Source organism: Erythrolamprus reginae, chromosome 12 (assembly GCF_031021105.1).
Source record: "Erythrolamprus reginae isolate rEryReg1 chromosome 12, rEryReg1.hap1, whole genome shotgun sequence".
NCBI classification, from domain to species: domain Eukaryota; kingdom Metazoa; phylum Chordata; class Lepidosauria; order Squamata; family Dipsadidae; genus Erythrolamprus; species Erythrolamprus reginae.
Genome location: NC_091961.1, coordinates 9307752 through 9333741, shown reverse-complemented (window position 1 = coordinate 9333741; position 25990 = coordinate 9307752). Strand labels below are relative to the sequence as shown.

Here is a 25990-nt window from a genome sequence, read left to right as displayed (position 1 = left end):
CCCAGATATCAGAGTTGCCCCCACCCTCCTTGCCTTTCGTAAGCTCCTTAAAACCCACCTGTCGTCAGGCATGGGGGAATTGAAATTTCCCTTCCCCCTAGGCTTATAGAATTTATACATGGTATGCTTGTATGTATGAGTGGTTCTTTAAATTGGGGTTTTTAAGATTGTTTTTAATATTAGATTTGTTACATTGTCTTTTATATTGTTGTTAGCCGCCCCGAGTCTTCGTAGAGGGGTGGCATACAAATCTAATAAATAATAATAATAATAATAATAATAATAATAATAATAATAATAATAATAATATAATATCTGGATTTCAACTCCCAGAATTCCCCAGCGAATGCTGGCTGGGGAATTCTGGGAGTTGAAGTCCAGATCTCTTCAAGTTGCCAAGGTTGGGAAACACTGATCTAGATTACCAAGTTGCTAGCTGTGGATTCCAAAGGACCCAGGTCCCAGGATTGTCCCTTGACAGTTCTTCCTACACTGGCCCCAAGAGCAATCTCAACCTGGTCTTCAGCACCACCCTTAATGATGCAGCCAGAATCTAGGCACTCTTGCCTGGTCTTGCCTTTTCCCCCTTTCAAGTGTGACTATTTTTTGGAAGGTATCCCAATGAGATGAATATTAAAATCCACATGTCCAATCCAGGCACTTATTTTATTTATTTATTTTGTCCAATACACAATGGTTTTAGTGGGTATATATCTATATACACATAGTAAAATACATGATGAAGGTTATAGAGGAGATACTCATAGTAAAATATATCTAAGAAATAATAGAAAAGAAGGTATAATAATAGAACATATCAATGAAAGAATAGAAGAGAAGATATAGTAATAGAGCTTATCAATGAAAGAATAGAAGAAGAGATAGGAATAGAAGAAAGGTATAGGAGATCTAGGAGAGCAATAGGACAGGGGACGGAAGGCACTCTAGTGCATTTGTACTCTCCCCTTACTGACCTCTTAGGAATCTGGATAGGTCAACCGTAGATAATCTAAGGGTAAAGTGTTGGGGGTTTGGGGATGACACTATGGAGTCCGGGAATGAGTTCTACGCTTTGACAACTCGGTTACTGAAGTCATATTTTTTACAGTCCAGTTTGCAGCGGTTAATATTAAGTATGCTAGCTTCCCACTGCAAACCACATTTCCAGAAAAAGAGAGAGAAAGCACAGCACTCAAAATTGCTTAGAAATGCTACACTATATCCCAAATATCTGAAGGACACCTTGTTTCCTTGGAAAGGGGAGATACTCTTAAACAGAGGTCTTCAAACTTGACAACTTTAAGACTTGTGGACTTCAACTCCCAGAATTCTTGGAATTGGAAGTTCACAAATCTTTAAATGGCCAGGTTTGGGGACCTCTGCTCTTAGAAAGGTCTCCGTTTCCAAGATCTGCTTACCAGGCTCTTCTTCCAAGTGATGGAATTCAGCCTTTTCAACTTCTAGACAGGCATTTTCAGTTCAATTAATCTATTTTGTGATTGTGATTTAAAATTGTTATTTTAATTAGTTGTGGGTGGGGTTGGTTTTTTTTACATTTTAAGCTTTAAAAAAAAAAGGAAAAACTGGTGGCTACACTACTTTGGAGCAAAAATACTGCATAAATAATTATAGTATAATTATATTGGGAAGTTTCCATTCCCCTTGAGGTCCTGCAGAAAGAAGGCCACACAAAGTTACATTCCAAAATAAACAGTTAGGTCTCCGAGATGCCTTGGTAACATCATTTGTGGATTATATGACAGTCGGACCATATGTGGATGAATGGTTGATGACAACTTCCTTAACCTGATTTCCAGAAATGCATGAACTATCCAAAACATAGCATAGATAGCAGATCTCCAAGGTTCTGTGGGTGAGCCCAATACGTGATCAAGTTTCAGAAGATTTAGCCCCACAACTCTTGAGCCCACAAGTATAACCTACAAGTTGCTCTCAATAAAACAACAATAACTTTTTCTCCAAATTAAAGCAAGTTGTGCAATGGTAGCTTTAGATCTGAGTTCTGATATTCTTAATCTGCAGATTATGATTGTCTGCTACTCCATTGTTCTGTGGTTGAATTCCATGCCTTTCTGGAGCAATTTAGCCTGACACAGATTCTCTTTTAAAACAGTGATTTATATTCATACCTGAGGTTCACCCCATATGATAGTTTAGCTTTAAGTTAGTCTGTTGTGGGGTTAGGCTCATGAAGGTTTGTGTATGTAATAGGTAAACCTAGCCACCTGCACCATATTCAATGCACTGTCGCTAAATGTTTATGGAGATCCTCAGCCATCCATCATGCTTATCCCAAAGATGCTTTTTCCAAGAAGAAATTTGGACTTTCTGGTGTTTCTCTGAAGACCTTTTGCTTCTCACCCAACAAGCTTCTTCCACTCTGACTGGATTCCATCCCCCACCATCCACAAAAACGTACCTTTGGGACACTGTCACTTATCCCATCACCATTCAATGTAATAGTGAAACCTGGACAACGCAGCCAAATCTCTCTATCCAGGCTTTGTTTGTTAATTGTTACATTAAAAGCATCTGCTTCCAGGGAAAACACCCTCTGCAAAATCACGTGCTCAACCCTTTTTCCATTGTTGTAACACCATCAACCCTGCAGAGCTAAAATAGGCTTCCTTGCTAATAGGAGACGGATCAAAGGGTTTCCCCTTTTTCCTTTTGAGTATTACTATCAATCCTGCATGGTCCGATTTTCACCGCCTTAACAAAATGGAAATGGAGCGTTATCTCCGAAGCCCCCTGAGCCTGGTAGCACCGTCATACCTATCCTGTGTTATAGCTTTGCTAGGTCGATTAAAAACCTCAGATCTGAATACTCCGTGATCATATAAATGCAGTGACAAAACCGATCTCCAAAACAGCGCTTCCGAAAACACATACAGCCCTCGTGTGACTTCAGCCAGAGAAGAGAAAAGAAGACCATGATTTAGCTTTGAAGCTTGACTTCAAAGCAGGTTTTTATACCCGCTTTGAAAAAAGGTCCCCCAGGATACTTTCAATTTATTTATTTATTTTTAAAAGGAAGCCTCTTCCTATTTAAGGAACATCAGATTAGTAGGGATGATATAGAACAGTGATTTTTTTTGAGCCAGGGCACGTTTTTTACATTTACAAAACCCTGGGGCACACCACCAACCAAAATGACACTCCAACGCAGTACATATTATACATATATTTATTAACATAGTTTCTAAATGTATTTATACCCACTTAGTGTGAAACCTGGGCCTGTTTCAATGAACACAAAAGGGAGATCCTGGCAGGAATGGTAGTTTGGAGACCCGTGTTTAATTTCCCCACGGCACACCTGACTATGTCTCATGGCACACTAGTGTGCCACTGGCACACTGGTTGAAAAACACTGATATAGAAATCAACCCTCATGTTAACACCCAGCCTGATGCAAGCTCAACATCCAACACTCCTCCACGCTCGCTCTCTCGCTCTCTCTCGCTCTCTCTCGCTCTCTCTCTGTCTCTTGCTCTCTCTCTCTCAACAAGCCCTTCCCATCATCTGACTTTTACATAACTGTTCCATTTCCTCCCCTACTTTCGGATTGCCTGCAGGGAGGAAGGCATCCTATTTGCTCTTTAAAAGGGCTGGATGGAAGAGAAAGGCACTCAGATTTAGGGGGGGCGGAGGGAAGCATCTTCCCCAGGAGGGCTTCTTTGCTGGGGAAGGAATTTGCAAGGATGCAACCCAGTTGCTGTCTCCATCCCCCCACCCCCAAGATCATTGCATTTGCCCAAGCGCCATTCGTAGGAGGGTGGGGGTTCCGGGCTTCTCATCTAAGGCTTGCTGGCTCTCGCGGTGCCTCCTTTGTATGAGTAAAAAGGGAGGGGGACCAAAAAAAATAAAAGAAAGAAAGCTAGGAGGAGGTGGGTGGGGACAGGAGAGGAACCTGCACACCACTCCCCCCCCTCTCATCTCCTAGTCCCTAACCTGGGGGTGATGGGAGTGAATGGAGCCCTGTTAAAGAAGATTTTATCCATTAGATGTTGCAGCCCAAGTTTTCCTGCCACAGCTCCCAATTCCACACCCTGGCCTTAGAAGGTCCATCCTCCCCAATACACACAGACACATCTTAAGAGAAGATGGGTTTGCAAAAAACAAAAGGAACAAAGCTTTGATGGTCTCTGCAGGAGAACCGTATGCAGAAGGAGAGCGAAGGGGGCTGTTTTGTTCTTTTTAAGAGCAGCTCCGGGCAGGTTAACCGAGGCTCCTTCGCCTGTTCTTCCAGGCGGCGCTTTGAGACGCAACCGCCGTTCGCGGAGATGCGGCGGCCGAGGAGAAGCATCTCAAGGGTCCGGGATAAATAGACATAAAGAGGCGAGGAAAACCAAGGCAAGAAGAACAAGGCGGGCTTGACTGCCGCACCAACCGTGCAACTTCCAGGCTACCATTGTTTCATCCCGATCTAATCACACCACACCACCAGGATTCATATATTTAATATATATCATATACGTATATATCTTTATTGTCATTGGCGGCGCATCCCAAAATCAGGATGGGCGCCCTGCTTTTCTTCCGGGGGGGGCAGCAGACCCTTGCAAGCTGCTTTATTTAATTATTTAATTAATTATTTAATTAATTTTATTTATTTGCTTTCTGTCTCCCCCCCCCCACCTTCCCCGTCTGCAGATGTCCACACACAAAGGGCCTGACCCACCCACCCACTCGCCCTCCATCCTCTCCCTCCCTGCCTCCCTCACTCACCGTGATGCGTGGGATATTTTTCTTCCCTTGGTAAGACATCTCGAGCTCTCCGGGGGAAGGGGAGGGTGGAAGGAACTCCGGGTCTCTGGCGCCCACGCAAAAGCCTCGATTCCCGCCGCGAGGGACCAAGCGAGAGCCCAAAATAAAAGCGGTCCTGGCGGGTCTGGGATGAGGAGAGCGGAGGGTTCGGTTCCTGGCCAAAACGCCCCCGGCCGCGAGTGGGTGGGAGCAGCCCGGGGCTCTCCCTGCTTGTGCACACGCTGGAGCTGCAGAGGAGAGGAGGAGGAGGCAGAGGGGAGGGCTTCCTTGCACAAAAGGCCGTGCAAAGCTCTGGCGGGCTTGCAAAGCGACTCAATGCACCCCGCAAAGAGGAGGAGGAGGAGGAGGAAGAAGAAGCCGCCTTGCCTTCCTTCCCTCTTTGCCGCTCCGAGTCCTGCCCAGCCTGGAAGCAGCAGCAGGAGGAGGAGGAGGAAGAGGAGAGAAGCAGCAGCGCAAAAAGAGAACCGCCGCCGCTCGACAGACGGGAGCCCAAGCGAAGCCTCCGCACAAGGAAGGTCCTGCCGCGCCTGCGCGCTCCGCCACGCCCTGGACTCTGGGGAGGTGGAGACGGAGGGGGGGGGGGAGAGAGCACCCGGGAGCCCATTGGCCGAGCCCGTCGGCGGTATGCAAATGAAGCCCGCGGCCGGCCCAATGGGAAGCGCGCCGAGCGGTAACATGTAAAGTGGTGCAATGGAGCAGCCAGTGGCGAGGCGAGGCTGCAGAAGGGAGGCGGGGCAGGGAGGCGCGAGGGGGGGGAGGAAACCCTCGATGGCTAGCGGAGTCGGGGGGGGGGGGGGGCAGAGGAGAGAGCTGGACCCGGCTGCGGGGGGGGGGGGGATGTCGACGAAGGGCGGCGGGTAGTTGCTGCAGGGTCAAAGGCGGGGGGGGTGTTGGAGAGCTGGCGCTCTGCTTGCACGGTCGCATTAAATAATTAAATAGTGGGGGGGGCTGGTTGGGTTGATGCATGGGTTCTGCCCCCTCCCCGCTTTCATTCCCACCCACCCTCCTCGTTTGCACCGGCGGCATCTCGCCCGCGCTTGCATCGGGGCCCCTGGAGCCGTTTTGCAGAGCGGCTGTCCACGCCCTGCTTCTGGCCAGACAGACAGGAGGAATAAAAAAAAGGGGGGGAGGCTGGGGCTTTCTGGGCTTTGCCAGGCGCGACCCCCTCCCTCCACTCTCCCCCCTCCCGGAGGCCTTTCGGGCGAAGGGATTTTGTGCAGGGTTTTTGCAGCAGGAGGATAAAAAAAAGGCTCTCACAGACCCGGATTGTCGCGGGAGGGGGGTGTCTCCTTCTCTCTTTTTTTTTGTCTGCCCCTGGCAGGCGTGAGACCCGGAATGGTTAAGCCCCCTCCTCTCTTTTTTAAGAAAAAAAAAGAATAATAATAATATACGATTCCTTTTTCCCAATGTGTACTTTTGATGCTCTCTCCGCTGAAATAGAATGGGAATTAGGGGTTAGGGTAAAGGACTCTGAGGACGCCTCTGGATCGAGAGAGTAAAAGGTTTCTGCAATCAAGCAGAAGAATAGGAGAGAGGAGAGGAGAGAATTTTTACAAATAGGAGAAAGAAGAGAACAGAATAGAAAATGGAATGGAATTGAATGGCAGAAAGAATAGAATGGAAGAGGAGAAGGGATCGAATACAATAGAGAACAGAATAGAAAATGGAATGGAATGGAATTGAATGGCAGAAAGAATAGAATGGAAGAGGAGAAGGGATCGAATACAATAGAGAACAGAATAGAAAATGGAATTGAATGGGAGAAAGAATAGAATGGAAGAGGAGAAAGGATAGAAAATAGAGAATAGAACAATAGGATAGAAAATAAAATAGAATAGAATGGGAGAAAGAATATAATACAATAGAGAAGAAAAGAGAAAATGGAATTGAATGGGAGAAAGAATAGAATAGAGAGCAGAGTAGGAGAAAGAATAAAAAAGAAAATAAAAATAGAAAATAGAATTGAATAGAAGGAATTGAATTGAATAGAATAGGAGATGGAATGGAATAGAATAGAATTCTTTGTTGGCCAAGTGTGATTGGACACACAAGGAATTTGTCTTGGTGCACATGCTTTCAGTGTACATAAAAGAAAGGTTTATCGAGAATCATAAGGTACAACACTTAATGATAGTCCAGATCAAAAAAATATATGAAAAGAATAAGCCCAGGATAGATGCATCATCTCAAAAGGCAAGCCTGCTGGATTTGAGAGCAGGCTAGCTAGCTGATTCACACGGGCAGGTTTGGAGGAACTGAAGGGTTTGCACGTGTGAATGATAATCTTGTATATCTTGTATACAAGATAAGGTACAACACAAAAGAATTGACAACCTTTAGGGAAAGGAAACTAAGAATAGCAAAGAACTCAGGAATTGGGAATTAATCCGCGCTGCACTGCAGAGGACTTTACAAATAGTCTTTCACTTACAATTGGAAGCAGAATTCCCACTGCTGAGCAAGGCGGTTATTAAGTGAGTCACTCCCAGTTTTGCCAGGGCTTAGTAAGTCACTAGTAGTTAAGTGGATCACACAGTCATTAAGTCAATCATGGGTTTCTCATTGACTGTCAAGCTGGGCAGGTGATGCTGCAACCATAATAAATAAACGTAGATTGCCAAGTGCTCAAATTTTGATCATTTGACTGGGTGCTACAACAGTCATAGATAGATAGGTATATAGGTAGGTAGATAATAAATAAATAAAATATTTATTGTCATTGTATGTATATATTGTACATACAAGAGCCTTGGTGGTGCTGTGGTTAGAGTGGAGTACTATCAAGCTACTGGCTGATCACCGGCTGCCAGCAATTTGGCAGATCGAATCTCACTAGGCTCAAGATTGACTCAGCCTTCTATCTTTTCAAGATCGGTAAAATGGGGACCCAGATTGTTGGGTGCAATATGCTTACTCTCTGTAAACCGCTTAGAGAGGGCTGGAAAGCACTGTGAAGCAGTATATAAGTCTAAATGCTATTGCTATTGCTATATATAGTACAGTGATACCTCGTCTTACAAACGCCTCATCATACAAACTTTTCAAGATACAAACCCAGGGTTTAAGATTTTTTTGCCTCTTCTTACAAACTATTTTCACCTTACAAACCCAGGCTACGCCTCCAGACTTCCGTTGCCAGCAAAGCACCCGTTTTTGCACTGCTGAGATTCCCCTGAGGCTCCCCTCCATGGGAAACCCCACCTCCGGACTTCTGTGTTTTTGTGATGCTGCAGGGGAATCCCAGCAGTGCAAAAACGGGCGCTTCGCTCGCAACGGAAGTCTAGAGGTAGGGTTTCCCAGCGAGGGGAGCCTCAGTGAAATCGCAGCATCGCAAAAACACAGAGGTCTGGAGGTGGGGTTTCAAGGACTTCGGTGTTTTTGCGATGCTGCGATTTCACTGATGCTCCCTTCGCTGGGAAACCCTACCTCTAGACTTCCGTTGCGAGCGAAGCGCCCGTTTTTGTGATGCTGGGAATGCCCCTGCTGGGATTCCCCTGCAGCATCACAAAAACACAGTCCGGAGGTGGGATTTCCCATGGAGGGGAGCCTCAGGGGAATCTCAGCAGCACAAAAACGGGCGTTTCAGCTGGCAAAAGGGGTGAATTTTGGGCTTGCACGCATTAATCGCTTTTCCATTGATTCCTATGGGAAACATTGTTTTGTCTTACAAACTTTTCACCTTAAGAACCTCGTCCCGGAACCAATTAAGTTTGTAAGACAAGATATCACTGTATACCCATACAGCGAGATTCACATGATGCCTAAAGACCATCCTAACACACATAACAATCCAAAAAAACATGCCCCACCCACCACAAATTCCCCACTCTGAACCACCCAAACATCTATACAACAGACCAAGTAATACTGTCCAACAGCTTGCTGATGGTGACCCTTTAGTTCATTGTTAAGTGCGAGTATAGCTCTGGGATAAAAACTATTCAGAAAACGTGTGGTCCGAGTTTTAATTCTTCTGTATCTTCTGCCAGAAGTTCAAAAAGATTGTAAGCAGGATGAGAAGAGTCTCTGAGAATGTTGTGCATCTTGCATAAGTACAAGGACTGGTTGTAACTCTTTTTTAGTGCCATTATAACTTAAAAAGCTCAATAAACAAATAATAGTAATAATAGTAATAATAGTAATAATAATTTATTGGACCGCCCCTCTCCGTAGACTCGGGGCGGCTAACAACAATGATAAAAACAGCATGTGACAATCCAATAATAAAACAACTAAAAACCCTTATTTATAAAACCAAACATACACACAGACATACCATGCATAACTTTTAATGGCCTAGGGGGAAGGAATATCTCAACTCCCCCATGCCTGGCGGTATAAATGAGTCTTGAGTAGTTTACGAAAGACAGGGAGGATGGGGGCAATTCTAATCTCCAGGGGGAGTTGGTTCCAGAGGGCCAGGGCCACCACAGAGAAGGCTCTTCCCCTGGGGCCCGCCAAACGACATTGTTTAGTCAATGGGACCCGGAGAAGGCCAACTCTGTGGGACCTTATCGGTCGCTGGGATTCGTGCGGTAGCAGGCGGTTCCGGAGGTAATCTGGTCCAATGCCATGTAGGGCTTTAAAGGTCATGACCAACACTTTGAATTGTGACCGGAAACTGATCGGCAGCCAATGCAGGCCACGGAGTGTTGAATAAACATAGGTGAATCTTGGAAGCCCCACGATGGCTCTCGCGGCTGCGTTCTGCATGATCTGAAGGTTGTAAGTCAAGGTCTACATATAAGGCAAGGATCCCCAAACTTGGCAACTTTAAGAGTTGTGGACTTCCAACTCCCAGAATTCTCCAGCCAGCAGTTGAAGTCCACAAGTCTTAAAGTTGCTGAATTTGGGGACCTCTGCTATAAGGAATCACGCAAACAAATCCAAACAAATGTTACCAGCTTATCAATTGTTTTTAAATAATTTGATGGTTAATAGTACTTAGGTGGCAAACCTTTTTTTCCCTCGGGTGCTGAAAGAGCATGGACGTGTGCTATCACACATGCCCAAGTGCCCACATCTATAATTCAATGCATGGGGAGGGCGAAAACAGCCCCCCCCCCGAGGCCCTCTGGAGGGCGAAAATTGTCTGTTTCCCAACCTCTGGTGGGCCAGGTAGGCTCATGTTTCGCCCTCCCCAGGCTCAAAAGCTTCCTTGGAGCTGGGGAAGGGTAAAAACACCATCTCCCATCCTCTCGGAGGCTCTCTGGAAGCCAAAAAAGCCCTCCAGAGCCTCTGTGTGAGCCAAAAATCAGCTGGCCGGCACACATGTGCACATTGGAGCAAAGGTAGGGCAACAGCTTGCGTGCCAGCAGATATGGCTCTGCGTGCCACCTGTGGCACCCGTGCCATTGGTTCACCGTCACTGACTTAGGTGATTTGCTAGTCTGCATTGAAATGCAGGTAGGGGAAAAAAATACATCTGCAAGGAATGGTGCAGTGAGATCTCTTTATCCGCATTTGTGTGTTTTGTTCCAAGATCTCTTTCCCAGCACCCATCTCCAAGCAAGGCAAGTGGCCAAGAATAATAGAGATCCCTAAATCAGTTTGCTCCTCTTGGGTATCAGGACATGTTAAATTATCGGGCAAGTTTAATCTTTGGAAACTCTGGAGCTGAGCTACGTAACCTATGAAAATCTGAAATGAAATTTTAGGGGTCTTCCTGCTATGTTTTCCAATGATCTGCACCCCTGATGGATCGGTTGATTGCATCAGAAAGCAAGCCAAGAACCAACGGACGGAAACTAATGAAGGAGAGAAGCCACCTTGAACTAAGGAGAAATGTATTGACGACGAGAAAAATTGATCGTGGAACTGCTTGCCTTCAGACGTTATAAGTCAGTGATGGCAAACCTAAAAGAGCATGTACTCATGCTATCGCACATGCACAACTGCCCACACCCATAATTCAATGCCTGGGGAGGATGAAAACAGCTTCCCCGCCCCCTGGAAGCCTTCTGGAGGCTGGAAACAGCTGTTTTCCAACTTCTGATGGACCCAGTAGGCTTGTCTTTTGCCCTCCCCAGGATCCAAAGGTTTCCCTGGAGCCAAAGGAGGGTAAAAACCTTGTCCCCCTGGAGGCTCTCCGAAAGCCAAAAACGCCCTCCCAGTCTTTGTATCAGCCGAAAGTCAGCTATCCAGCACACACGTGCATGTTGGAGCTGAGCTAGGGCAATGGCTTACATGCCAGCAGATATGGCTCCGATTGCCACCTGTGGCACCCGTGCCATAGTTTTCGCCATCACTGTTTGTTTGTTTGTTTGTTTGTTTGTTTGTTTGTTTGTTTGTTTATTCATTCATTCATTCATTCATTCATTCATTCATTCGATTTTTATGCCGCCCTTCTCCTTAGACTCAGAGCGGCTTACAACATGTTAGCAATAGCACTTTTTAACAGAGCCGGCATATTGCCCCCACAATCCGGGTCCTCATTTTACGCACCTCGGAAGGATGGAAGGCTGAGTCAACCTTGAGCCGGTGGTGAGATTTGAACCGCTGACCTACAGATCTACAGTCAGCTTCAGTGTCCTGCAGTACAGCACTCTACCTGCTGTGCCACCCCGGCTCTATTATAGGTGCTCCATCATCAGAAGCTTTTAAGAGGAGACTGGGCAGCCATTTGTCTGGAATGTTTTATGGTCGTGGTGGTGGACCTATGGCACGAACTATGTTGCCTGGCATGCGCGGCTTCGCCCATTCCTCTTCTGGGTTTCTGGAGCATGTGCGCATGCGATAATGAACTGGCGTTTGTGTATATGGCAGTGCCGGAAACTAGAAGAGCTGATCGTTGCATGCGCCTCTGTGCCAAAAGCCAGAAGACTAGCTGGCCATTGTGGAGGGGGGGGGTGCTGCCTGGATGAGGGGGGGGGAAATGGAGCTCTACCCAGAGCACCCAATTTGCACTGAAAGATGTTGAAAGAAAATGCAGGGCATCATGTCTGGAGGACAGAAGGAAAAGGGGGGACATGATCGAAACATTTAAATATGTCAAAGGGTTAAATAAGGTCCAGGAGGGAAGTGTTTTTAATAGGAAAGTGAGCACAAGAACAAGGGGACAAAATCTGAAGTTAGTTGGGGGAAAGATCAAAAGCAACATGAGGAAATATTATTTTACTGAAAGAGTAGTAGATGCTTGGAACAAACTTCCAGCTGACGTGGTTGGTCAATGCACAGGAACTGAATTTAAACATGACTGGGATAAACATAGATCCATCCTAAGATAAAATACAGAAAATAGTATAAGGGCAGACTAGATGGGCCATGAGGTCTTTTTCTGCTGTCAGACTTCTCTGTTTCTATGTTTCTATCCTGCATAAGCCACGCCCACAGTGTGGCAGTAAAACTTTTGGTAGCCCTTCACTGCTGGTGTGCATGTGTGCATGTGTGCACTGGAAACCAGAGGTTCATCACCAGCACACGCATGGGCACTCTCCTTCTGGGTCATGGCTCAGATAAGTGCGCACACACGCGTGGTCCCTTTTCACCATCACTAGTAGAGGGTCTCCTGCTTGAGCAAGGGGTTGGACTAGAAGACCTCCAAGGTCCCTTCCAACTCCGTTATTCATGCTACTATTATTTGGAGTTTCATCCAAACTTGTCAAATTGTTCTTTCCCACCATCCAAACCAGTCTAAAACCTAGCACCAAAATGATAATGTTGAAGGCCATCAAATGCAGAAAATAATGAAATCCATGGAGAATGATCTCCATGAATGATCTCCATTTGACTGTTGGAGGGGGGATTTTTTCTTCTTCTGAGCATGTGCAGAAAACAGGTTTCCGGCACTGTGCGTGCAATCGCCATCTTGTTCTCAGCTTTTTTTTTAAAAAAAAATATTCAGATTTTTTTGGCACTGCACTTGTGCGCATGTGCAAAGCACGCACATACTAGTAGCAGGTTCTTACCGGTATGACCCCTGGCATGTGCGCGAGTGTGTCCAAGTGAGATTTTGCATGTGCAGGAAGCACATGCGCCAGAGAGATATTTTGCCGATATTTTGCTTCCGCGCATGCGTGGAAGAAAAAAAATCACCAACATCTCTCATGCGCGTGCATCCCCTTGTGAGATATTGCATTCTGCACATGCGCGGAAGCAAAATCTCATTTGGACGTGCACGTGCTGCGTGCGCAGTGGAGACGTGGAGCTGCATGCTCAGCGCACCAGTAGCAGCAGGAGTGGCAACCCCACCCATGAAGTGCACCCATGCAGCATGGGAAGACGCAAACCGGCAGCAAAGTAAGTAGGAACCCATCCCTGACAGCAAGAGCACATATAGTGATACCTCTACTTACAAACTTAATTTGCTCCATGCCCCGGATCTTAAGTAGAAAAGTTTCTAAGAAGAAGCAATTTTTCCCATAGGAATCAATGTAAAAGGAAATAATGTGTGAGATTGGGAAAACCATAGGGAGGGTGGAGGCCCTGTTTCCTCCCAGGAGATTCCTAGAGAGGCCGCACAGAAGCTTCTCCCTGCCTTTTCCGGCCCTGTTTCCTCCTAGGAGATTCCTAGAGAGGCTCCACAGAGGCTTCTATCTGCCTTTTCCGGCTCTGTTTCCTCCTAGGAGATTCCTAGAGAGACCCCACAGAGGGTTTTCCCCGCCTTTTCAGCCCTGTTTCCTCCTAGGAGATTCCTAGAGAGGCCCCACAGAGGCTTCTACCTGCCTTTTCCGGCCCTGTTTCCTCCCAGGAGTTTCCTAGAGAGGCCCCACAGAGGCTTCTCCCTGCCTTTTCTGGTTACAGTTTCGGAGACTTGGGTTTGTAAGTGGAAAATGGTTCCTGAGAAGAGGCAAAAAAATCTTGAACCCCCGGTTCTTATCTAGAAAAGTTCGTAAGTAGAGGTGTTCTTAGGTAGAGGTACCACTGTAATATGTATGCAGTTGTTCCCTTGGCATCAACAGCATGTAGCTGTGAGCCCGACTGTAAGTTCTTACTTCCTGTGCTCCAGTATTTTTTGGAAGTGGTTCTAGTGTCCAGTAAAGACTCCCTCAAGAGGAGACCATCAATACGGATCCAATCCCCAGCTCTGTCTAGCAATTTATAACCAGTTTCTGGCCAGCTTATGGTGGCTTGGCTTACATGCTAAGCCCCATTGTCGGGTGTTTCATTTCAGCTTAGCATGTGGTGCCAATCTAACTCCTGTGGCTTGTGAAGAAGGATTTGAGGCTTAATGTGCTGCACTAAGAGCCCAGCTAATTGTAGCTTATTCAGCAGACCATGGTAAACGAGGGCTTTGCCAAATGTGTGGCCTTCCTCCTTTTAGCAGGCAGCCCAGGCGACTGAGTGGAAGAAAAAAACTAGACTGGGATATATTTGCAAACCACTTCTTGGTCCCCCTCTCAGCCAGATGTTCTCCAGATGTAAACCTTAGTTCCGTCATGCCAACTTAAGGTCCATTTGATCTGAAGAGTTCCTGGGAAACAGACGAGCTGTGAAGCTGTTATAGATCTTGTCCTTGAAATCAAATCAAATCTCAGAACAAACACTTGTTCCAATCTCTTTGACTGCAATAAACATTTTGGTTTGATTTGATTTTGTCATTGGGACAGGCAGACAGTCAATTTCTGGACTAACAAATTCCAAGGTTCTATTCTGCCGGACTCTCTGGTAGGAGCCTCCCAAAAATTCAAAGGTACACATTTCAGACACACCCACGTTTGAAAATTCAAAACAATGTTCTTTATCACAAAATTCAAAATAAACTAAGCACTCTTTTTGTATTGCAAAGAGCACTCATCCCAAAACAACCTGATAGTTTGTACAAGTCCCTTATCAGTTCATAAGTACTTAGCTTGCAGCTGTGAAGAAAGTCACAGCCCTTCTTCTTCCACGAAGTGAAACACACTTTGCTCTGCTTTGGTTTCAAAGTGGTGAAAAGTCAACAAACAAAGGCCGGAGTCAGCAAGACATTCATGAAACACAACGATCAGATAATTCTCCACAACGGCCAAACCCACATGCTGCTATTTATAGCAGCAGGACTAATTACAGCAGCCCCACCCAACCACAGATGGCCTAATTTTCTCTTGTAATAATCCTTTAGTTGTTGCTTCCTATGCATCATTCTACACATGTGTGGATGTGTCATTAATTCTTGTTCAGAATCCAGAGATGATACAGATGATTGATCTCCTCCTGGGCTGTCTGCCAAACTCTCCTCCTCCCTGTCACTCATGCCTCCTTGGTCAGAGGAGACTTTGTCAGCAAATTCCACTGGGAGCAAAACAGGCCTGCAACATGTGGATGTCTCCCCCACATCCACCTGCACATTCCTTGGGGCAGGAGCTGGGCCAGAGCTAACCACAACAGGTTCGATCACCACTAGGCATCCATTTGGGGAATTTCTTTCTTTCAATAAATGCAAAGCATACCAGCTGTGCCGTGGTGATGCAGTGGTTAGAGTGCCTACTGCAGGCTACTTTTGCTGATCACCGGCTACCAACGGTTTCACAGATCGAATCTAATCAGGCTGAAGATTGACTCAGCCTTCCATCTTTCCGAGGTGGGTAAAATGAGAACCCAGATTGTTGGGGGCAACAATCTGTAAACCACTTAGAGAGGGCCGTATGAAGCGGCATATAAATATAAGTGCTATTGCTGTTGCTGTGTAAGAGAATATGAAAACCAGGGCATTTTCTAAATCAAGACTTGGTTTGGCTTTCATAAGTTTGATCCTTGAAATTCTGTATACATTAGTATGTTTACAGAGTGTAACTTTTATTGGTCTTGAGTGACTGCAACATGTTATGCCACAACATGGCTGAGTTAGGGCTTAGAACAATTTACAAACCCTGGTGTATTCCAGGACAGATGGTCCACATTTGGTGATCATGGTTGAGACTGGCAACTTGTGAAATGGTCACTAAGTGAATCATGTCAGTACCATGTACTGTAATGGTTGGGTTTCCAATATATGAAGATAAACCAGCATTGTATGTTAGAAAGAAATAATAGCATTACTTTAAGAGTTAGGTAGTAATTATGAGCTAGGCTGCAATTGAACTACCCCGTTTCCCAAAAATAAGATGTACCCCGAAAGTAAGGCATGTCAGAGGTTTTGCAGAATTTGCTAATATAAGGCACCCCCAAAAAATAAGGCGTAGTCAAGTTTACATACGGTACGGTGGAAAAACATACGGTACCATTCCAAGCTGTTCATAGCGGTACCGTAATAATGTGGCATCCCCTACTGGCCCCTTCCATCGCGTTGTACCGTCCAGTACAGCAGACACAGTCTGCTGCTGTCTCACCGCCATTACAGTCTCCACTACAATGCGTAGACTGCAGTTCCTCTGGTGGCTGGAAGCTGCAATAGCGGGAGTATACTGTTGTACCATATAAGTGCTGTCGTTTGTGTGTGTGGGTGCCATACTGACAGGTACTGTGCCGTAATCTGGGAATTGAAGTCTACAAGTTGTAAAGTTGCCAAGGTTGGAGACCCCTGCTTTGGGCCACACCTTGGCCAAGTGTACCAGAATAAAATTGGATGATTATTTGATAATGCCCTACCCTGCATGAAAGTGAAATTATGAATGCTTTGCCATTTATTTTGGAGATTCAATTGGGTTCCCTGATCTGGGTGTGATCAAAGATTGTCTATGCAGAGAAGAATGAAAGAATTCTCCTTTGGTTACCAGCCAGCTTCCTTCGGTGTGCCAGCATTTGCCTCCTTAATGAGTGGTTTGTTTTCCTGACCTCCTTTCTCCTTATCTTTGAAATTAAGCTCTCTAAGCTCCTAACTGCAGTAAGTAAAGAGAAGCAGAGTTCTACTATTTTTGTTCAAGGTTTGTTTTTGTTTTTACAACACTTGTAAAATTCTAAAGTGGCATTTTGCAGTAAAAAAAAACCTGTAGCTTCTGCTCTGGCAATCTCACACTACTTACCAGAGCTTACAAAACTTTTGCCAGACCCATCCTCGAATACAGCTCATTGTTTGGAACCCATATCGCATCTCAGACATTAACACCCTTGAAAATGTCCAAAGACACTTCACCAGAAGAGCCCTTCACTCCTCCACTCGAAATGGAATACCCTACAAGACTAGACTTTCAATCCTGGGCCTAGAAGGTTTAGAACTAAGACGCCTTAAACAAGATCTAAGTATTGCCCACAAGATCATATGCTGCAACGTCCTGCTGCCTGTCGGCGACTACTTCAGCTTCAACCACAACAACACAAGAGCCCACAACAGATTCAAGCTTAATATTAACCGCTCCAAACTTGACTGTAAAAAATAGGACTTCAGTAACCGAATTGTCGAAGCGTGGAACTCATTACCGGACTCTATAGTGTCATCCCCAAACCCCCAACACTTTACCCTTAGATTATCTACGGTTGACCTATCCAGATTCCTAAGAGGTCAGTAAGGGGGGAGTACAAGTGCACTAGAGTGCCTTCCGTCCCCTGTCCTATTGCTCTCCTACATCTCCTATACCTTTCTTCTATTCCTATATCTCTTCTTCTATTCTTTCATTGATATGTTTTATTACTATACCTTCTTTTCTATTATTTCTTAGATATATTTTACTATGAGCATCTCCTCTATAACCTTCATCATGTATTTTACTATGTGTATATAGATATATACCCACTAAAACCCTCATTGTGTATTGGACAAAATAAATAAATCAATAAAAATAAAGTGGGATGGCTCCCTGGACTTTTCTTAATTACCAGTTGCTCTGCATTGGTTAGTTTCTGCTGGTCATTCTTCACTATGAAATAAGATATTTAATGGCTAGTAAATTGCTTTATGAGTTCTACGCTATGTTCATGAGTTCTATCATGTTCCAGTAGTTCTCTTCCCCTTCTTTTCCAATATTATTTTCTCTTATGCCTTCAATTATATTGTTTGAAGTAGAGAACATTTGGTGCTGTTCAGTCAATTTAAACGATTTTGTAACCACCTCCCATATGTTTTAGCTTGTAAGTTGTGCAAGTGAGGTTTAAGAGGAGGACAAAAGGACCTCAGGAAGCCACAGCAAAATCCCAACATTGTACTATTAGTCATCAGGAATCCCAAAAGTTAAAACCCACATATCTTAAAAGTTTAAAGAGCTGCCAAGTTTAAGAAATACTGCTCTATGGTCTGGATTACCAAATACTTTTCTGTTGGTTGGTAATGTAGTAAAGGGAAAGATCTGGAAATTAAAATTCTTTCTTATTTGTTTATTTGTTTATTTATTTGTTTATTTGTTTGTTTGTTTGTTTATTTGTTTATTTGTTTATTTGTTTGTCTGTTTGTCTGTTTATCTGTTTATCTGTTTATCTGTTTATCTGTTTATCTGTTTATTTATTTATTTACTTACTTACTTACTTACTTACTTACTTACTTACTTACTTACTTACTTACTTACTTACTTACTTACTTACTTATTTATTCGATTTTTATGCCGCCCTTCTCCTTAGACTCCGGGCGGCTTACAACATGTTACCAATAGCACTTTTTAACAGAGCCAGGAATATTGCCCCCACAATCTGGGTCCTCATTTTACCACCTCGGAAGGATGGAAGGCTGAGTCAACCTTGAGCCGGTGATGAGATTTGAACCGCTGACCTACAGATCTACAGTCAGCTTCAGTGTCCTGCAGTACAGCACTCTACCTGCTGCGCCACCCCGGCTAATGTTGGCCCCACCCATTGTTTCTAGACAATAGATCATGCAAAAATACTGCAGCTGTAAGAAAAAGAAATTTTCCTGTCTCCTACCACCGCTCTAAGTCAGTATATTAAGATCAGGGGTCCCCAACCTTGGCAACTTTAAGACTTGTGGACTTCGACTCCTAGAATCCACCGGTCTTAAAGTTGCCAAGGTTGGAGACCGTTGTGCTAAGCCCTTTAACCAGGGGTGAAATTTAGCTGATTCTAACAGGTACTGGAGAACTGATAGTGGAACTTTTCAGTAGTTCGGAGAACGGCAAACACCATCTTTGGCTGGCCCTTGAGTGGAGTATTTTGCAGTATCTTTCCCCTGCCACGCCCACCAAGCCACGCCCACCAAGCCACGCCCACAGAACCGGTAGGGGGGGGGAATGATTTTCACCCCTGCTTTTAACAACCCTTATTAGAACTTGGCTCAAACACAGTCACTTTACATTCCCCATTGTATGTTTAGTCGGGTGATGGGAACACATGCACAGAGCACTGTTGTATGTTGTTTGTATTGTGTTGTGTATGTGCATAAACTAATAAAATATATTTTAAAAAAACAAAACACAGTCACTTTGACAATCAACTTGGAATAAAAGCAAGAATTAGCTCTTAAATTCCAATGCAGGTAATCCTTAGATCATAACTATTTGTTTAGTTCTGGTTTGATGTTACAGTGGGATTGAAAAAGGTGAGCTATAACCAGTCCTTGCTCTTACAACTATTGCAACAACCCCAAGGTCATGTAGTCAAAATTCTGGTGCTTGGTAACCTGTGATGGGCTCCTACGGCTACGGTCAGATACACAGAACCAGTAAAAAAAATTGCTCAGGTATGCAGAACTGGTAGGAAAAAAAAGGATTTTTTTTCTTTTTTTCCCTTCTGGGCTCTGGGTATGTTTTTCCTATCACAATAAATGAGGTTGAATGTGTATAATGTTAAAAAAGCTGTACAGTGGTACCTCTACTTATGAACTTAATTCATTCCGTGACCAGGTTCTTAAGTAGAAAAGTTTGCAAGAAGTATTTTTCCCCATAGGAATCAATGCAAAAGCAAATAATGTGTGCGATTGGGGAAACCACAGAGATGGTGAAGGCCCTGCTTCCTCCCAGGAGATTCCTAGAGAGGCCCCACAGAGGCCTCTCCCCACCTTTTCCGGCCCTGTTTCCTCCCAGAGCAAAAAAAGGGGGGAAATCCATAAAATGTCTTATTTTAACTTTTATCAAATAAAACAACTTCATATTCTTTCCTTTACTTCTAGAAGTATGATGCAGGACTGGGTTGCAGGGCCATTTCAGACCCATTCTCACGTACCAATGGTAAAAATTTCCACCTGCTCGCCATACTGGCAGCAATGGTTGGCTGTCCACGCCCTTGAACTGATTCTCCAGCTGCAGCAGCTGACAAAGAACTCTCTACGCATGTGCATAATAATAATAGTAATAATTAATAATAATAATTTATTAGATTTGTATGCCGCCCCTCTCCGCAGACTCAGGGCAGCTCACAACAGTAATAAAAACAATATACAAATCTAATATTGAAAGTATTTTTTAAAAAAGTCATTAAAAATAAAGTCATTTGCACGACATGATGGAGACATGCACTTCCATCACAATGCGGATTCCTATTATGACCGCTACCAGTGTGCTGCGCATGCCATTTCAGTTAGCTTGCATGCACGTCCATGGCCCAGCATGTTTTTGTTTCTGTGCATGCTCAGGAAACAAAATCTTGCAAGGGGATATGCGCAAGAGAGAGGTTTCAGAGATTTTTTCCCTTCCACGTATGCACGGAAGCAAAAAATCACGGAAATCTCTTATGCGCGGCCCCTCATGAGATTTTACTTGTGCGCATGTGCAGAAGCAAAAACATGTTGGAACGCGCATGCATGCAAGCTAACCGAAGCTACATGCACAGCGATCGCTAACACTGCACCGTTCTTTACTGTACCGGTAGCAACCCACTACTGGAACCAATCCCTGCTTTGACGCAATCAAATACTGTTGAATTTTATTTCAATTCTTTATCCCTACACACAGATTTCTTCAAGGCTTTAACTCAGGTCTAAAGAGACCCCTGCTTTAACTAACCCTCTTTTGTAAAAAAAAATCCAGTTCCTTTTCTTGGTTTATCATTTCTATTTTCCTTTTAATTTTTAAAACTTCGGCTGGTTTCTTTCGTATGTCCAGCAAAGCATTTTTTTCCAAATCATTCTAACGACCTGTCATTTTATTATTATTATTTATTATTATTTATTGGATTTGTATGCCACCCCTCTCCGCAGACTCGGGGCGGCTAACAACAGTGGTAAAACAACATGAACAATCCAATTAATAAAAACAACTAAAAAAACCTTATTATAAAAAAACCAAACATACACACAAACATACCATGCATAACTTGTAATAGCCTAGGGGGAAAGGATAACTTAACTCCCCCATGCCTGGTGACAAAGGTGGGTCTTAAGTAATTTGCGAAAGACAAGGAGGGTGGGGGCCGTTCTAATCTCTGAGGGGAGTTGTTTCCAGAGGGCCGGGGCCGCCACAGAGAAGGCTCTTCCCCTGGGGCCCGCCAAACGGCATTGTTTGGTCGACGGGACCCAGAGAAGGCCAACTCTGTGGGACCTTATCGGCCGCTGGGATTCGTGCGGTAGAAGGCAGTTCCAGATGTATTCTGGTCCGATGCCACGTAGGGCTTTAAAGGTCATTACCAACACTTTGAATTGTGACCGGAAACCGATCAGCAGCCAGTGCATTTGTAGTTCCACTCTTCAGTACTTTGTCCTGTCCGATGAAATTTGTTCTACATCTATCATTCCTTCGTTAATACCTTTGGACATTGTCTAGCCATAAAGGCAGACATTGTAAATGACTTTGTTGATCTTGTAGTTACTAATTTATGTACCATTCTTCAAATATCTCTTTCATTCTTCCAATATTATAATATTCTGTGTCATTTTCTAAGTCTGTCATTAACTGACATCAAGGAGAAGCTTGTATTATGTTTTTCATCTGTTTAAAACCTTGTGTGCCCTCTGTAATCCAGTTTCTAAAATAATTACTTATCTTTGTTATTATTTACAATATCCAAAATAGCCAAATTAAATCTGTTCTCCACAAAAAACTATTTTATAAGTTAATTCCAAAATCTTATAATAAAAATCAATTTTCCAAATTTATCTGGATCTTTAATCTGTTTATAATGTTCTTAGATCAAAATCTTATTTAGCCCTTTGTTGTTTATTTGAAATTAAGTGTTATTAACACGATACTTTAATGAAAGAAAAATCAACTCTTGTTAAGTGAAATTAATCTTAACATTTAAGTATTAAGTGAAATTAAGCATAGAATTAATTTTTATTTCATTCAGATTTGAAAGTAAAGTTGATATAGTCTTCTCGAACTTGTAATTCTGAAGGTCTCTAATAACTTAAAATAGTTAAGTTCTAATATTGATTAGAAAATGGAGTTAGCAAACTCCGTGTCTTCCAAAAGGTTCTGCCACAGTTGTATGCAAGATGGCTCCTATCTTCTGGTGCTTAAACCCTCAGAAATCCACCATCCTGCAATCTACTCACAGAGAGCAGCCATGTGGAAAATAGATGGGTGACCTCCCATTTTGTTCTTATCCAGAGAGGTGCCAAGAACTAGTCCAATCACCAAATCCTTGGTCTTTGCCTCTGTCATTGGTATTGTAGAGATTGTTATCAGTTCACCATACCTCCTTGAAAAGTCCAAATCTTTACAGACTCCAAAACTCAAGAAAGACATGTGATGATTCCTCCAGGATGATTTATTTTTGTTCCTTGCTCATAGACAGAATCTTGCCAGACTAAAGCAGACTGCTAGCCCCATAAAGCCAGGGGTGGGCTGCTGCCTGGATGGGGAGAAATGCAGTGGGGTAGCAAAAATGGAGCTCCACCCCAGAGCACCCAATTTGCACTGAAAGATGTTGAAAGAAAATGCAGGGCATCCTGCATAAGCCACGCCCACAGTGTGGTAGTAAAATGTTTGATAGCCCTTCACTGCATAAAGCATATACTCTGGGAACTATTACAGAGTTGCTCTATTCAGCCCAGTGGTGAAATCCATTTTTTTAAACTACCGGTTCTGTGGGCGTGGTTTGGTGGGTGTGGTGTGGCTTGGTGGGTGTGGCATTCCCACCCCATTCTGGGGCCAGACAGAGGTGCTATTTGCTGGTTCTCTGAACTACTCAAAATTTCCACTACTGGTTCTCTGAACTACTTGAAATTTCTGCTACTGGTTCCGCAGAACCTGTGAGAACCTGCTGGATTTCTGATTTCTTTTTCCCACAAAAGGTATCTGGCCTGAGTTGTCTCTTGCTCCTATAGAATGTATTTTTCCTGCTAGGAATCTGGACTATCATGAGTTGTAAACCAGTATTGTGGCCAAGCACATAGCATGGGCCCAATCTCTTATGTCTTATTGCATAAATCCTAGTTAAGGGAACATGCTTATTTCAAAATGTGAAGCCAGTCACTGAACCTAGGAGCAACACTCTTCTATCCCAAACAATTACAGCTTTCCACAGATAGGGCACTTTTACTCCAAGGATTTTAGCAGGGAAATAACAGTTGGCTAGCATAACCTGGCTGAAACCTCAAACATCAACCGACTCCATTGCAAAACATTGAAACTCCACCCCAAATTTCTCATCCGCCACCCTTAAATATCTATGGGGAGTGGTCAACAATTCCCTAGAGTTAACAAACTACAGACTACTTCCTTTTCCCACACAAGTATTCTTGTCTTTTTCTTAGTCCAGCAAAGGCTCATGGTCCTCGTCCTCCTCCTCCTCTTCCTTTAAATCAGATCCTACAGTCATTGGCATCTCTGCCACCTCTGGTGGTCCTTCAGGTTCATCCAGGTCTATTTCTCCCTCACTCTCACTCTCTGCATCAGCTGGCTACACCACTGGCCCAGGGTACCAAACTGGGCTTGGCTCATCTTCCTCAGAATCTATCATTACCAGAGTTCATCGAGGACCACTCACAACAAACACCAGCTGCCTTGTGTCAATTATCAGTGGAACTCTGGAGCATAATTATTAAAATATTATTTAAATTATTAAATAATTTTTTTAAAAAAATCTAGCCCACTTGCTAAAAATCTGCATCTCAGATTTTGAAGTTTCTGAAATAGTTATCACATAAACACATGCTGCCACTGCTTTCAATAAGCCTATATAAAACAAGTGAAAGACGTTATATATATTTCCATCTAGGCAGGTCTGCTGGGGGTAATTTTTTTTTAAAAAGAGATAGTGATGGCAACTGCTTGATGGATGTCCCTTTGCTTTTTTACATGCATTGTAATATACATAAAAGGGGTGGAAGCTACAACCACACAGTTGCAATCATCAACCTGATATTTTTAAAAAAAACCAAATTCATCTTCCCCCATTCCTCTTGCTATTTAAATGTAATAGTGTATATCTAAATCCAGATTTTAAAGTAGGGAGCATGAATTTGCAACCGAGAGAATGGACCGAAATCCTGGAAGTCAAAATTAACATCTGGAGAGTTTGATTTAATAATGAACTGCTTGCAGCAAATTTTATTGTAGGGCACCTGGAAAATTTATGCATATGAACAACAGTGCCAATTATACAGGCCATTAAGTGCAATGCAGCTGTGATTTTTATATGGGAGGAAAGATTCCAAGCAAGGCTTAGAAGCTAGGGCAGCTGTGTGGTTGCCGGAGGAAGTACAAAATTGTTGAAGTTCCTTCCCTAAATATTATTCCAGTATAAATAAGTAATCATTTCAACCCAGACATAATTTAAAAGTTCATATGATTACTGGTAATACAAGAGTTCAGCTCAGATGCAACCACTTTGAAGATTACCAAGAACACTTATGAATAGAGCATCTCCATAACATATAGAACAGGGGTCTCCAACCTTGGCTTGTGGACTTCAACTCCCCAAATTCCTGGTCATGGAATGAATTAAGTTCAATGGTATCGGTATATGGTGGATCATATTCAATTTGAGATTATGGATATGAAGATGAATTCTGACAATGAAACTAATCTGTGGGAACTGATGGGACAGTGGGACAAGGTAAGAGCAGGGCTGGGCTGCTGCCCGGACAGGGGGGAACGCAGTGGGATAGCAAAAATGGAGTTCCACCCCAGAGCACCCAAGTTGGAAAAAAATGCAGGGCATCCTGCATCAGCCACGGCCACAGTGTGGTAGTAAAAAGTTTGGTAGCCCTTCACTGGATAAGAGGATATATGGTTAGTAGAATTCGTGACCAAGGTACAAAGAATAAATTAATTATGGTTTAGCAATGATGTAAGGGCTATAGTCAATGAAAAAAAGGCTGCCTATAGGAGGTATAAAGAGTCTGGAAGTATAGTTGATAGAGAGGTGTATAAAATGAGACAGAAGGAGGCGAAACAGATAATATATGCTGCTAAAGCCTCAAAAGAGGAAGAAATTGCCAAATCTGTAAAGAAGGTGGATAAAACCTTCTTCAGATATATTAGTGATAGGAAGAAGAAAAACTGCAGCATCATGATGCTTAGTACTGGGAATAATACATGCATTGATGGGAATAATAGCTATTTCTGTTCAGTTTTCTCAGAAGACACCTTACAATATAATACTATAGATGGATATAGCATTGCTTCCAGCTGTACGGATTCAGCTCCAGTGATCTTAGAAGCCGATGTCTTAGAAGAACTTGAATGATTAAAGATAAATAAGGCAATGGGTCCAGATGGCATCTACCCCAGAGTTCTTAAAGAACTCAGATTTGTCATTGCTACCCCCCTGACTGATTTGTTTAACCAATCCCTGTTAACAGGAGATGTTCCTGAGGATTGGAGAATGGCCAGTGTTGTGCCTATCCACAAGAAGGGCAGTAGAGAAGAAGCTGGTAACTACAGGCCAGTTAGCTTGACATCACTTATAATTAAAATGATGGAGACTCTACTCAAAAAGAGGATAAATCAGCACCTAAAAAACAATAACTTATTGGACCCAAATCAGCATGGCTTTACTTAAGGCAAATCATGTCAGACTAATCTCATTGATTTCTTTGACTATGTCACAAAGGTATTGGATGAAGGTGGTACCGTGGATATTGCCTATCTGAACTTCAGCAAAGCCTTTGATACGGTTCCACATAAAGAGCTGATAGATAAATTAGTGAAGATTGGACTTAATCCCTGGATAGTTCAGTGGATTTGCAGCTGGCTGAAGCGTAGACATCAGAGAGTTATTGTTAATGGCGAGTATTCTGAGCAGAGACAGGTTACAAGCGGTGTGCCACAAGGGTCTGTTCTGGGTCCTATTCTTTTTAATATGTTTATGAGTGACATATGGGAAGGTTTAGTAGGGAAGTTTTGCCTATTTGCCGATGACTCTAAAGTGTGCAATAGGGTTGATATTCCTGGAGGCGTCTGTAATATGGTAAATGATTTAGCTTTACTAGATAAATGGTCAAAGCAATGGAAACTGCAGTTTAATGTTTCCAAATGTAAAATAATGCACTTGGGGAAAAGGAATCCTCAATCTGAGT

The 25990-nt window shown here is 43.6% G+C and overlaps 1 protein-coding gene across 4 annotated transcripts in view; it reads right to left on the bottom strand.

Annotated features, from left to right (window-relative positions):
• DPYSL2 (dihydropyrimidinase like 2) overlaps positions 1–25990 on the bottom strand; it is a 162356-nt gene that overhangs the window by 129657 nt on the left and 6709 nt on the right. The window contains exon 1 of one of the 4 annotated variants that reach the window (XM_070765805.1): positions 4753–5346. The exons of 1 other annotated variant lie outside the window; for it this stretch is intronic. In XM_070765805.1, the coding sequence (XP_070621906.1) occupies positions 4753–4791 (39 nt within the window). In that variant the 5' untranslated portion in view covers positions 4792–5346. Of the gene's footprint in view, positions 1–4752; positions 5347–25990 lie in introns of those variants that run through there. 2 more of the 4 variants (XM_070765807.1, XM_070765806.1) reach the window with 2 other exon arrangements.